The sequence below is a fragment of the Schistocerca nitens genome, chromosome 1 (assembly GCF_023898315.1).
Source record: "Schistocerca nitens isolate TAMUIC-IGC-003100 chromosome 1, iqSchNite1.1, whole genome shotgun sequence".
Classification (NCBI taxonomy): domain Eukaryota; kingdom Metazoa; phylum Arthropoda; class Insecta; order Orthoptera; family Acrididae; genus Schistocerca; species Schistocerca nitens.
Window position 1 is genome coordinate 650,386,377 of NC_064614.1, and position 14,647 is coordinate 650,401,023.

General features: G+C 39.7%; 1 protein-coding gene across 1 annotated transcript in view; it reads right to left on the reverse strand.

Annotated features, from left to right (window-relative positions):
• Window positions 1-14,647, reverse strand: part of LOC126258576 (uncharacterized) — a 93,421-nt gene that overhangs the window by 37,693 nt on the left and 41,081 nt on the right. Inside the window, exon 4 of the mRNA XM_049955652.1 lies at window positions 11,038-11,166. Coding sequence (XP_049811609.1) covers window positions 11,038-11,166 — 129 coding nt within the window. The remainder of the gene's footprint in view (window positions 1-11,037; window positions 11,167-14,647) is intronic.

Sequence of the window (14,647 nt, forward strand, 5' to 3'; positions counted from 1 at the left end):
CAATCGCCACAAAGGGGCTCAGCCTCACACCGTGACGACATGTGCCCAAAGCGCAAACACCGAAAACAGCGCATAATTGGCGGGACGTAAGGTCGCACCGGTAGCACATCACCTTTCCCTTCTCCGGGAGAACGTCCCCCTCGAAGGCGAGGATGAAGGCCCCGGTGTTGATGCGACGGTCTTTAGGGCTGCGCTGGACTCGCCTGACAGAATGCATGCCTCGGCGCTCCAGGTTGGCCCTGAGCTCCTCATCAGATTGCAGCAGGAGGTCCCGATGTAAAATAACCCCCTGCGTCCTATTTAATGCCAGATGCGGGACAATGGACACGGATATCCCCTAGGCGGTCGCACACCTGGAGCGCCGCCGACTGTGTGGCGGAGGTGGTCTTTATAAGAACGGACCCCGAACGCATCTTACTGAGAGCCTCGATTTCCCTGAAGATGTCCTCAATGTGCTGAACAAAGAACATGGGCTTGGAGGTGGCGAGCGTCCCCCCATCGGTTCGAGAAAAGACCAAATAGCGGGGGAAGTACTTCGCCCCAAGCCGGCGGGCCTGTCCCTCCTCCCAGGGAGTGGCCAAGGGTGAAAGGGCAGGAGAACCAGAACTAGAGACAGTACCTTTCCTTTTGAAAGACTCGGCCGCAGAGCGACCTGATAGGTGTTGACGTTTCATCTGCGAAACGTCCGCCCCGATACCACCTACTCCGACCAGGGGTTCTCCCCACGGGCGCCACCCAGCCTCAGCAAGGGCCACCTGGCAGGATGACCATTGCCCGGAGTCCTGATGCCCCAAGGAGACTGGCATCTACTCCTTGGCCAACGTGGGGAGGGTGCAGCTCAGGTATCGGCAGTACGATCCCTGTGTTGTCAGGGGGCTACAACCTAGAGGGTACATGACGACCCCACCACAACGGGCTGGCTACCGTGCTGGATTTCTGGTGTCATGGAAAGTCCATCATGATCGTAGGTGCAGATGGGGACGCACTATGGGCGTAACTTGTACAACCCATCAGGCATTTAGGCCCAATTTGAGGAAGAGTGGGTATGGTTACAACGCCGGTACAATGCTGAGTGCCAAGGTCTTAGTGCACTGAGGACCAGTGGTACACCACGTAAGGCATCCTTCCCCAAAGGGCTCGTACTTTTGTAGAATTTTGAAAAATGGAGGTCAAACCCCAAGGGGGACCATCACATGGAAGGCCGAAACGGTTGAAACTCCTTTTAGTCGCCTCTTACGACAGGCAGGAATACCTCGGGCCTATTCTTACCCCGGACCCGCAGGGGGAACCATACTTAAAGTTAGGGTCAATCCATACCAAATGGTCCAGCACTGGTTGCCTGACCATCTCAGAAAAATTTTATATTTGTTGGGCGAATTCCTCAATGTTTAGTAGTCACAAAAATACTTTCCTCCAGCGTCTCACTCAAGTACGTGAGGAGTAGGTATCCTGGGGAAGGGGGGTGGGAAGGGTTTCCTGTCTCTGGGGCTATCTTCTTTCTCTTCTTAGATCTTAGCAACCATATCTATTTTTTTTCCCCTTTCTTACTTCTCATTTGAGGACCTATCTATGTTTTCCCTCTTTCCATATTCACAAACTTCTATCGCTGAAGTCCTTCCTTGTTTCTGTGGTTTCTAATAATCTACATCTCTTCTTTAGATAAGAAGGCCGAAGAATCAGACTACACGAACACACATCTGCATACACACAAAAATACATTTAGACACAAACATTGAAATTACAGAATAAAATGCCTGTCACAATGTGAGAATTGCCAGGTATTGTAGGGGAAAAAATGTGTGGGGACACACACACACACACACACACACACACACACACACACACACACACACACACACGAATAGTGGCAATGTACTCATGTGCAAAGAGGGAGACAAAAGCATGTGAGTTGTGGGATAACTATATAGCAGTAATGAGCAGGAGATAAACAAGGAAGAGACGTGAGCAAAGAAAGAAAAAGAAAGCAGGAGTGGCACTAGTCATGCTGATCATTAGGAAATGTCAGTTTAATAAATACTCGGACAAATTGTAGGATAGTGGGACTTTAATAGTTTATATAGACATAGTATCCACTAAGAGTATAGAAGTTGAGAAGTAGAGGAGGACTCTAGGGAGTAAATGAAGCAGTAAAAAGTGAATGCTAAGTTTAAAATAGATTTTTATTTTTACCAGAGAATACTTAATTATAGTGTACATAGGAATGTATACTAGGGTAATGAACCATGAGGCCTACTCAAAGGATAAGTGGGATGTACCTGGCATTTGCTAAGTATATAGGGCTGGCGTACCTACATGGAGTTAGGACAACCTGTGGCCTACAAAATAGGAATGTTTTATAAATGGGTGTACCTACAAGAATGGAAAGAGGAAGTTCTCTCACAAGGTCACCCCACAAGCAAGGCATAGGTACTAATCCTAGGAGAAGGGGACAGTATTGTGACAAAAGTCACAAATTGTATAGGGATTATTCTGGAAAGTTTGAATTCTATGCACAACTAGCATTGTTACATTTCATGTAAGTTTACGAGTGTCAAAAAGAGCACTTTCATTTTGCCCAGAGTTCCTCCAAACTACAAAAAATAGTATATACTAAGGAAATGTAGTACGAGAGAGAGAGAGAGAGAGAGAGAGAGAGAGAGAGAGAGAGAGAGAGAGAAGAACGGAAAGTAGATTACTCATGTGTCATGAACAACTGAAGTTTACTACTGAAAATAAGGAAAAAGTCCTTACAATTCCTAAATACTAGGGAAGCTGATTGAACCATGAATAAATGCTCATGTCTGGATATCAAAGTAAAGTAAGAACAGAATAAAGAAATGTTCAGCTAAAGATTGTTCTAGAGGGTAAAAAAAAGATTGTTGTTGAAGTGAAAGATGTATGTATAAGAAAAGTATATTGTTACGATATGAAATGTTTTTATGAGTGATGTTATTTACATAATGACTGTGCATAAAATATCGCCTCTATATTATTCTGTACTAATTGTGTCAGTGACCATTGTTATAATAACAGGAACAGTTGAGAAGGCACTCTTGAGAAAAACTCTTGTCTTAGCCTTGTTGAAGGGAAGATATGTATTATGGTTCATGTTGAGACTGGACATGGTGTTTAAGCCAATTTTCTCTTATATTTAAGTTAGTTTGTTTCTAACGTTTGGAGACATGAGAGGCTTACGAAGCAGTATATATTTACATGAAGAGTGAGATTTGTAATATTTCTGAAGTTCAAATATACATCGTTAGTTAAAGCAAATGAAATTTGTATGTCTACTTATTTTTATAAGTACAGAGAGTCTTACAAAATTCCTATACCTAGCAGCATACTTCAGAGAAGAAAGTGAAAGAGAGTTTGCTGCAGCAGGCTAACCAGCAAGTAAAGTCGGCCAAGCGTGTCAAGTAAGTCATCTCGTAAAAGAAGTGGAAGTTAGTATATTTACTTCGCACTTAATTGTCGTCCAAAGTCGTTAGAACATCTTTCTCCAATTTCTCTCTTTCCAGAACAAGGTGTAATTATCTTTACGCATGCTGGATTCCCCTGAGAGATGAGTTTCCTGAAATGCAGCCACATTAGTGCAAAGACAGCAGTTCTCTGTCAATTATGGCTGTTTTTCTGACTACAGGGGCACCAACTGTAGAAGTGCAGTGTCCGGCTAACAGTTCTGACATTCCAGGTGGCAAATCATGTTATTGAATTGTTGGTTTTGCTCATATGAGCTACTTTATTGTTGGTTTTTCCATGTGCCTCAGTAACCTACCTATTATCAAGCACTGCAGGATGCTTGCTGCTCCATACACCCATAGAAGTGCAAGGTGGGGGACAGACTAATACCTTACTGACTGGGGGGCTGCCCAGCTTGAGGCGGTTGATAACCAGTCAATTAGCCACGATAGACTATCCCATTGATGTGTCATCCCTTGCCACTCAACACTTCCCTCAGCACAAGGCTTAAAACCAGTAACTGTGACTGCTGGTGGTGTTATCTGCACCTTTGCTGGCAGGCGGAGTGTCCTCTCCACAGGCACTGCATCGCCTGAGACGTATTTAAGCTTTCTCTCGACTCAAACAACTGTTTCCACAGGAGTGATGGGTCACTACATGTGGAGTTGAGTGGGTTGCAGGAATAAAAAATGTTAATGGTGACCCAATCAATGACAAAAACCAGCAGCTACATAGATGGGTGCAGCACTATACTAACCTATACTCAAAGGAGGTCAACATTTCTTCAGAAGCCCTGGGTACTTTACCAACTTACCCTGTTACATCCAAGCTTGATGATTCTCCTACCCTCGATCAATTAAAACTCACACTTAAATGTCTAAATCTAGGCAAGAGTACAGGTTGTGATAACCTACTGACTGAAATAATCAAACGTGACTGTGTTTCCCCGATATTCTATCAAATTCTATTGCAGTGCTGGGAAGAAGGCACAATACCTCAAGACATGCGAGATGCAAATGTAGTAACAGTCTACAAGGGAAAAGGCAACAGAGGCAATTGTAACATCTATGGAGAAATATCTCTGTTGAGCTCTGCTGGAAAGATGTATGCGAGGATAATCCTGAAAAGACTGGAAACTTGGGCTGCTCTGATGTACCCTGAGTCACAGTGCGGATTTTGAGCTGGCAGATCCACAAGTGACATGATATTCACCTTGCACCAGCTGCAAGAAAAGTGCTGTGAACATAGAGAGCCATAAGTGGCTTTTGTTGGTCTCAGCAAAGCCTTTGACGCCGTCAGTAGAGAGGGACTCTACAGAAAATTGGAAAAAAATTGAATGTCCACCAACTTTGTTGTCCTTAATAAGATCTCATGACAATATGAATGGCTCTGTAATCTTCAATGGCAGTACATCTAAACCCTTCAATATGAACTGTGGTGTAAGACAAGGCTGTGTGCTGACACCTACACTTTTCGGAATTTTCTTCTCAGCTCTGCCCCCAATTGACTTTTGAGAATTGCAATGTTTGAGTACACTTGCATATTAGGAAAGACTGAATGCTTTTCAAAGTCAGTCTTCTAAAGAGTAAGACAAAGCACTATGAGATAATCGCTCATAAACTCCTATATGTTGATGATGCTGCAATTGTTGCAAACTCTGCAGAAGAGCTGCAAGAGCTAGTATCAAGATTTAGTCATGCATGCCACCTATTCTCAGTGAGCGTAAACTGCAGTAAGACCAGAATTATGGATCGGGGTGCTAATACACAGCTGAATATCACATTAGATGGAACTACTCTGCAAGTTGTGGATAACTTCTGCTCTGTTGGACCCACTATAGAATCAAACATGTCTGTTGACAGGGAGATTGATGCTCGCATTTGAAGAGCTGTGACAACTTTTAGCAAGTTCTTTGCATGTGTTTGGAAAAACAACAATCTCTATGACCACCAAAATTCTTGTATATCAAACTTGCGTCCTCAGTAGTCTTTTGTATGCATCAGAAACATGGACTACTATGCCAAACAATAATGTCGCCTTAATGCTTTCCACATGCAGTGCCCGAGATCCATCCTTGGAGTGACCAACAAAGCAGTGCTATGTAAAACTAACTGCAACAGCATTTCAGCTACCTTGAAGCAGAGGCGACTCTGCTGGCTGGGACATGTTTACTTTTTGGATCATGAGAGATTACCATGTGAAGCTTGTAGAGATTTCTACAATGAAAAGACCCATAGGAAGTCCTGTATTGAGGTTCAAGGACTCCTGTAAATGAGATATGGAGAGCTTTGGCATCAACACCAACAGGTGGGAGGCATGGATTAGCTGAGACCAGAGTGGTGTAATGATATATCATCTGGAATATTGAAGCATTATGAAGGCTTGTTAGACTGATTAAGGTAGAAAAAGCTTCACAATGCTACTGCTGCTCCTGCCTCAGCACCTAGATATACTTGTGACAAATCTAGCAAGAGATCTCGTGCTGCCATTGGCTTGATAAGCCACATGAAAAAATGTAACCCATAACCACACAGACACTAACAATCACCTACCAAGATGTGGCCAATATGCTGATGTAATTTGCAACCTAACTCAAACGATCTCCTCGCGATGAGAGGGCTGACAGGAGGTTGGCCAAGCTGTTGGGAGAGGTTTAATTCCCTGGAGCTTGTTATCTTTAAAAGAGGACCAGTGGTGATATGAGAGTTACACCATCTGCCACAAGATGGTAACACAGAAATCATCCGAAGGAATGGAAGAGCTAGCAGGCCAGGGAAGGAGGACTGCAGCCTTGGCAGCAGCAACATGACCAGGAACCCACATGAACATCACAGTGGCCCCCTCAACAGCGAGGAAGTGGAAGCTATCTTGGATCTGTTGCACTGTTCCTTTGCCTGCACCAAAGTGAGGAAAATGGTGCCTCATAGCTATACTGGGTTCCTGCTGCCTCTCCATTCCAGCTGCAACCACACTAATCTGCAATCCTACCTCTCACCCTCCCCCTTTTCCCCTGTTGTTCAATCCACCTGGCACAATATCTCCCTCAACCAAACTGTGTACCACAACAATGTAGTCAGCTGACGCTCTGTACGTGCACATGCATGCTGTTAGCTCTGAAGAAGGATTTATCTGAAAGCTTAGCAACTTTCTCATCTTGTTTATGTGCCTATCAACAACTCATCACCTCAACTATGTGGTGTGTCATTATGTTTACTCCTTCCACCATTTATAACCTTATCTTTTCAATATTCTATTTGATATATTCCTCTTGAAACGCTGGTATTCCTATTGCCTTTTCCAACTCATCAAGTGGGATTTTCTTAGATGCTTTCCTTTGGAGAGGGGACTTTTCATGTTCCACAAGCTCTCCCGTTCTACATCAGAAGTAAGAAACTTGATCACTCTATTCGTCATTCCAATGAGTCAGTTAACAACAAACAAATAATTTAAATGCAAGAACAGAACAAAGACAGACAACCAAAGCTCTCTGCTAAACAGATGGTATTCAAAACCTGTCCAGTGGGCACACACAGTGGTAAGTGATTGGAAAAGGAAGCTACTTGGCTGGCTACTATCAAACTCATTTGATCAGGTCCATAAGATCATTTTAATAAACTACTTGAATAAAAACAGTTGTTCACCCACATTTAGTTACTTAAGCACTTACCACTTGACTAAATTAGTGGCCTAGTGTGAACCAGCCTTAATATTGTGAGATGAATGACTTCATGTAAGCATCTGCAGTCTCTGTACTCATAGAACTCTAAGCAATTTCAAATGCCACCATCACAGCCTGAATGAGAATTGAATGACACACTAACCAATGTGGCCACAAACGGCTTTAAAGAAGGCCAAGCTGGTTGTTTCCTACTTATCTTTCTCTCTTAACTATTAAGAAGTTGTGTGCAATACAGAATATTTTATTTTATTTTAGTCACCAGTCTTCTGACTGGTCTGATGGGAACCCCACAAATTTCTCTCTCATACCAACCTCTTCATCTCAGTAGCATTTGCACCCTATGTCCTTAATTATTTGTTGTAAGTATTCCAACCTCCGTCTTTTCCCACATTTTTTCACACTGTACAGCTCCTTCTAGTGCCACAGAAGCTAATCTTTAATGTCTTAACACATGTCATAATGTCTTAACACATGTCCTATCACCTTTTAACTTTTTCTTGACAGTATTTTCCACAAGTTTCTCTTTGCCACTCCTGCAGAGAATCTTCTCTGTTCTTATCAATCCACATAATTTTCAACATCCTACCCATAATGAAGTTAATAGAACAGATCTCCTTAATCAGCTGTGAATTTGTACTTTGAAAATAGAAAAGAAAGATTATTAAAAAACAGCAGGAACAATTTGCTGCATACATACACTTCACTTTTTCCTGTATTTTGCATTAAAATGGCCAAAAAGAAGAAAGAATACACTGTTGCCAAAATTACTAGCAAATATACACAAAATGGGCAACTGAAAGAGCTTTTTTGAAAAGTATGACATCAACAAACCAGTACATAAATTTCCACAGAAAATGTTGCTCGTTCACTACCATTCCTGCAAACCAATGCTGAACTTTATATCACTTACGTATTCAGAGCAGATGAACATATATTAATGAACTCCAGTATTAAAGCCAGGAGGAAACAATCAAAAGAATAAAGCTAGGAGCAAATGAAGAAAACAATATAATGAATCACTCACATCCAACTTCCTAAGAATATTATAATAAAAAATGTTGGAGACAAAGGCACAGAACACTTTTAGTTGAAAATAGTTCTGAATAAATCCAACAAAATTTTTCTATAGATGAGTGTGGTGGTCAGTAGTCAATAGCATTGTTATCAGTGTCATTGCTGAATGTAAATCTCTAGCTCCCCCATCTCATAATCCAACATAGCCAGTTCTATCAATACCTCATGTTTGGGGCATTTCACAGCATTCCCCCTTCCATCACTGGGAAAATCATTATGAGCAACCATTTGGCAGCCTGTGCTACATAAACTTTTCCATGCATCACCTCTTCATTTACAAACAAAAATGTTCCTCCTGTATATCATTGAGCAATGCACCACAGGTCATCATCTAGGTCTTTCCTCATCCCTTGAAATTCAGCCAAGAACTACTTCTGCTCCCCTCTCGTCAATTAGCCTGGTTACAAGCCCTGACCAATACAGTTGTAATTACATCTTGCATTCAAGATTCCAGTCTGTTTACTGATCCATTTGTTTGTTTTAATTTTTCCCCACGAAATTTTCTGTGCCTTCACTTAGCAATTCTCAGTTTTTACACTGCAGCTTTAAAGTCCATGACTCACAGCCACAAAGTCACAACTCTTAACACATACTGACTGCAAACTTCTTTTTCCAGGTACACTGGATGGTTAGTTTCCAAAACTCCATTTTATAAATGCACTTCATGCCATTTTTTTCTCTTCTGTTTTTTTCTTTTGCAGTTCATCTAGACATTACCTACAACTACCCCAAATACAGACACTTGTCCAGAGATTCTTTGCCATTGTTGTTTATTTGTACAATTTTGTTTGTGTTCACTGTACATTATTTTAGTTTTATTATAACTGACATACGGTCTCACTTTCAAACTCTTGCAAGTAAGTTACTCCAATGATTGCTGAAGTTCAAAGTTATTGCAACAGTTACTGAAGGTGTGGCTTTGTACCTCAGTTGTAAAATACCAGACTATGGATCCAAAAGTCTCAGGTTTGATATCTTGTCAATCCTAGAATTTTTACCTGTCACTTCTCACTTCTTTCACCTTTGGTAACATATGTTACAGTGAAAAATGCCGAATTGCACCCTGTAATTGGATGGGTCAGTTAGTTCAGAGGAAGGCAACAGTATACTACCACCAGTAAGCTGTGCCAAGTAAAGTTCTGTGGTATTCAAATCAATCTTGAAGTTGATGACAGCCATGCTTTACTTATCTGAACAAGAAGTAAACTGAACACTCACCAGCAAAATGAGACTACTGCATTTTCTTTTAACTCATATCCCCTCTGTTTTCCCTGTTTCACAATTTGAAAACTTGTTCTGAGACTGCTAAGAATAGTTTTAACGATACAGAATCTTATATGACTCCTCTTTCAATTCTGGTTTTCTCACTGTCCTGATAAAGCCTAACAGGAGCTGCAGCATTTATGTAAATATAGCCACTGCCTCAGACACACTCTTTCCATTATTTATACTTCAATATACTAATAAAAGTTGAATCAACATCCTTTTTTTTTTCAAAGACTGTTGGTACATATGCTACTGAAAGTGAATCAAGAGCTTTTTCAAAATCTATGAATCTCTGTCAGACTGGTAACTCATTCTCATTGCTCTATTGCGTAATATCAGTCATGATGTACAAACGACCCATTGTCTTAACTCCACTTTTTTACACTACCCTTTTCCTTTTCCCAATTCAAATCCAATGTTTACGCTGTGGTGATAATTTTGCTGGATGTTTGTACACTGCTGAGTGCAGGCTGATAGGTGTCTAGTTAGTTTGTTTGCTTACTTATTTATTTTTGTTTTAGCCCGTCCTTATTTGTCAGTTTTGTTGTGAAGTACAATAATTAAAATATTGTTCCAGTTATGGAGAATCATCTTACTCTGCCAAAATTATGCAAGTTCCTTTTGTATCACTTTGCTTTCAACTTTAACTTCTTTATGTTCTCCAAGAGCCTTACCTCATTTCATACATCAAATTGCTTTATACACTGCTCTTTGGTATCACTTACTGAATTTCATTATTAAGTATCAGTCTTTCTGATTTAACTGTATACACACTCTTGTATCCTGGCCTCAGTCAGACTGACATCAGTAGAATGTGATCGACTTTGCAATTATCGACAGCAGTGGATGCTGCAACTGTAGAGTTGTGTGTGCTAAATTCATGTCATAACAAACAGCCAGTAATCTGCTAAATTCATGTCATAATCAACAGCTAGTAGCCTAACAATTTCAGGTTAACTTATTCACAATATAGCTTTTGTTTTACTATGTTGCACTATGTTTTCAGATCCTTATGAACCTATGTGATAACAGTGCATTTACGTACACACATTAGTTATAAAGCTGACGCAATTTGTGGATTATTACATTCTTGTTAAGATAGTTATTTTTTAAACCACAAACATCAGATTCAAATTACAATGAAAGATAAAAAAACTGAACAAAGACTTTTGAGAAAAGGTGCAAAAAGAAATGCTATCATTTGTTACATTTTTCATGACTAAATAATAACCTTTTACTACCAGGACTGCACAAATCCAAGAAATTCAGTCACTCAAAAGGTGTTACTATAGATGTAAATAGACTTTTAACACCTGAAAATGTATTCATTGGAGCACAGTGTGACAATCCATTGTGTTCAATTCTGTAACAATGCAGTTTTTGTGCATGCTTCCTGTTTACTTTACACAGTCACTGCTAAGTCTTAATAAATGAACTGAGCTGAAGGACTGTTTAGATCATAAATTCTGCCTGGTAATTTATAATAGATGTTTTTCCACTGACAAAAATGCACCCAACAAATAAAATAACAAATGATGTACACTGATGTGATTTATTACCGAGATCCTTGTGGGTTCATATGTTGAAACAGTAATTTCAACAAGCTCAAAATCAGCAATGCAGAAACATCGTAAGAGAAGCAGGCACGTTCCCAGTAACCAACATACTGTATTAATCCAAGCAGATACCTGAAACATGATACATAATGTCTATGTTTCATCAAACTTCCACAATATTCTATTTGGTCATTTTGCAGTGGTATCCTATTTTCTAAATCTGCCAAATTATTGGAGTTATTAATGAAACCTCTACACATTGATTATAGATTTATAGGCATTTCCTTTGATAGTTTACTGAGGCTCACCCTGAAAGACAAAACTATTACCAGAAACTGTGAAGAAGCATACCTGTTTTATTCCGAAGTAATGGTTTCAAAAATAGAACATACCTTCTGAACACTTTTAATGATAGACAATAGAAGAAAGACATACCAATAAGCTACTTTCAAGTCATTTGGTGGCTACAAAAATCTAACGTGATTCAGATAAACAGAAAATCTGAATTTCATTTCCTAATTGGCAATTTATGTCATAGCCCCCCCCCCCCCCCTTCCACAATACACACCACACACACAATCTTCTTTTTCAGTAAGATAATAGAACAGAGTTTGCCATTACTAACATGATTTGTAGAGCAATGAGGGCAGCACTCACTGTGAGGTGTAATGGGTATTCAAGGGGATTTATCAATGATTGGATTTAAGCACCCATGAGAGGGAGTATAGACATACAACATATTTTATAGAAATGAGTTGAAGTAATTGTGCTACATCTTGACATAACTACACAATAAGCAATGTACTCAGAAAAAGAGAGATCTTAATCCTGAAAATTTATAATATATTTGCCAGAACAATAAAAACAATTTCTTGTCACCTAACATACAGAAAAAAATCAATTATTTAAACTATTTAGTAACTGGAGCAGAGCTATTTCTCACAACATTAGTAACTCTTGCTGAACTTTTACCACATCAATGCATTCATTGTCTTTGCCAACTTACATCCAAACTATCATCTTCCAGCCTAATCCAAACATCAGCCAACACCACAGATCAATGTTTATCACCTCTATTATCACTTTTATCTGACACTATCCTCCCATTCTTAATGAAAAAAAATATATATATATGAATTATGCACTGCAGAGGAAAATCACTGTCCAGTTACAGACTTTAGTCCACAATAAATAATCTGATATATGGATCATTTATTTTGTATTGATAACAGTGAGTGCTCTCAGTAGATAGACTGTCTTCCTGATGATGTTCAGTGATCATTTCCTATTGGTTGTACTTGTCTCTGTACTTAGCATTTATAAGGCACCAGGTTCACTTCAGTTTCATTATTTGGCAGGAAATATGGGTGACAGACTTATAGGACTCTAAATAAACTAGGCAATGAAAGGTGCTGTTTATCACCAATTTCCGTATGACAAATTATCCACATCATTGGGGAACAATACCCTTGCTGGAAGAGATCAGACATGATTATCCACAACATGGCACCACACCATTTTCTATGCACCTCCTTTGAGTGTGCATAACAAAAATTTTTGATTAGCAATGAGTTAGTCAAGGAGGTCCCATTACATGTCCTCACCATTCACCAGAACTTAATCACTTATGTTTTCGTTACAGCATTTGAGCATTTGAAGCGAAGCTGTATTTGACACCCACCGACAATATGTACACGTTCGAGGAGCATACACCCCATACATGAGTTCAAATCTGAGCATAGCCATGTATGTTCAAATGGGTGCTTGATTCTTTGAGAAGGAGAGCTGAAAAATGTGTAAAAATGAGTGGTAGCCATATTGAGCACAACTTGTAGTGCTTACAAACCAGGGGCTCTCATAGTACACAACGGTCCATGTCTCAGTAAGTATTCTCAACAAGTATTTGTTTCCAGACATGTTTATAGAACTTTTTCTCCTTATTTTTGTCCACTGCTGTCTCCTGTACGGCAATGGGAGACTTTTAAATATCCCGTCTATTGACACTAAAATTTTATTAAAAGCAAAAATTCTCTTGAGAAAACAATGAAATATGAGACAGAATGGCTGACCAGTTTTTACTCTCAGGGTACATATCAATGCTGCCAATAGGCACGTATAAGAGTATGTACACTATCATGGCTTCCAGAATTAATATTTTATTTATTTACTTATTTATCTATCCATGAAATCATATTCATAATATGGGATATAAGTTACAGCAATACAGTGAAACTTCGATTTTACGTTCTACAATTTTATGTTTTTCACGATTCTTCACCATAAATTCATAGCCCCTGTGAAAAATCCACAAGATCAATGCTAAAAATTCCTGGATTTTACATTTTTTCCCCGTAAAGGGAATATTTTAGGCCACTGCAGAGAGGGGAGATGTGAGAGCGGAAATGCTGATGTAAACTACGATCAGCACTGCCAACAGAACATGCAACGTTTAGCTTTACCACACATTTATGATACAACTAATGCTAGGTTGTGGCAGCAATGGAAAAACATAACAGTCAATGGGAAATGTTCCAGACCGAGCCAATACATGGTGATGGTGCCCAGCTGTTATCTTTTCTTGTGCCACTTACAACTCAGTCTCACCTTTTTGCTTGTATTTCTTATATACAGTACTCAGCAACAATATCAACTGTCAACCCTTTAAATTCAAACACTGAGCCTCGAAGAAAATGGAAACGTCGTGCATTTCTGGCTAGTGAGCTCTTATTGGCTGGCGACTAGTTATGTCACCCAACAGCCAGCACAGCCACCACACCACACAAACATATGTAACATGATCTTGCCACTGTTTAGCTCACTACATAATAACTATACAGACTTCAGCAATTTCATTCTTCTCCTCCCAGGTACCTATTGCACCAACATTCATAACATTAACCGACATAACCAAATTGCAAATTCTTAAACAAGAATGAAATTTCAAAATTTTACATTATATATTAGACCTATTAGGGAAAAAATTGGTTTTGCCACTCGTAATACTGTAGGGTATATAATTGAAAAGATTGTCACTTTTGATAATGCTGTACGAGGTAATTGAACCATTTCCCAACACACTATTGCCACAAATTATACCTTAAAACACACAGTTTTGAGGGTTGTTCTATTTTATGTACACTTAAAAAACAGCAAAAATTTATAGCTCACACGGTGAAATAAACTGAAGATTGTTAAATACAGTGAAAACTGCCGAATTGTAACATCTCGTATGTTTGTTTTCTACCTGCAGCCAGTTGTAGTAGAGCATGTTGTTGTTGTTGTTGTTGTTGTTGCTGTCTTCAGTCCTGAGACTGGTTTGATGCAGCTCTCCATGCTACTCTATCCTGTGCAAGCTGCTTCATCTCCCAGTACCTACTGCAACCTACATCCTTCTGAATCTGCTTAGTGTATTCATCCCTTGGTCTCCCTCTGATTTTTACCCTCCACACTGCCCTCCAATACTAAATTGGTGATCTCTTGATGCCTCAGAACATGTCCTACCAACCGATCCCTTCTTCTGGTTAAGTTGTGCCACAAACTTCTCTTCTACCCAATCCTATTCAATACTTCCTCATTAGTTATGTGATCTACCCATCTAATCTTCAGCATTCTT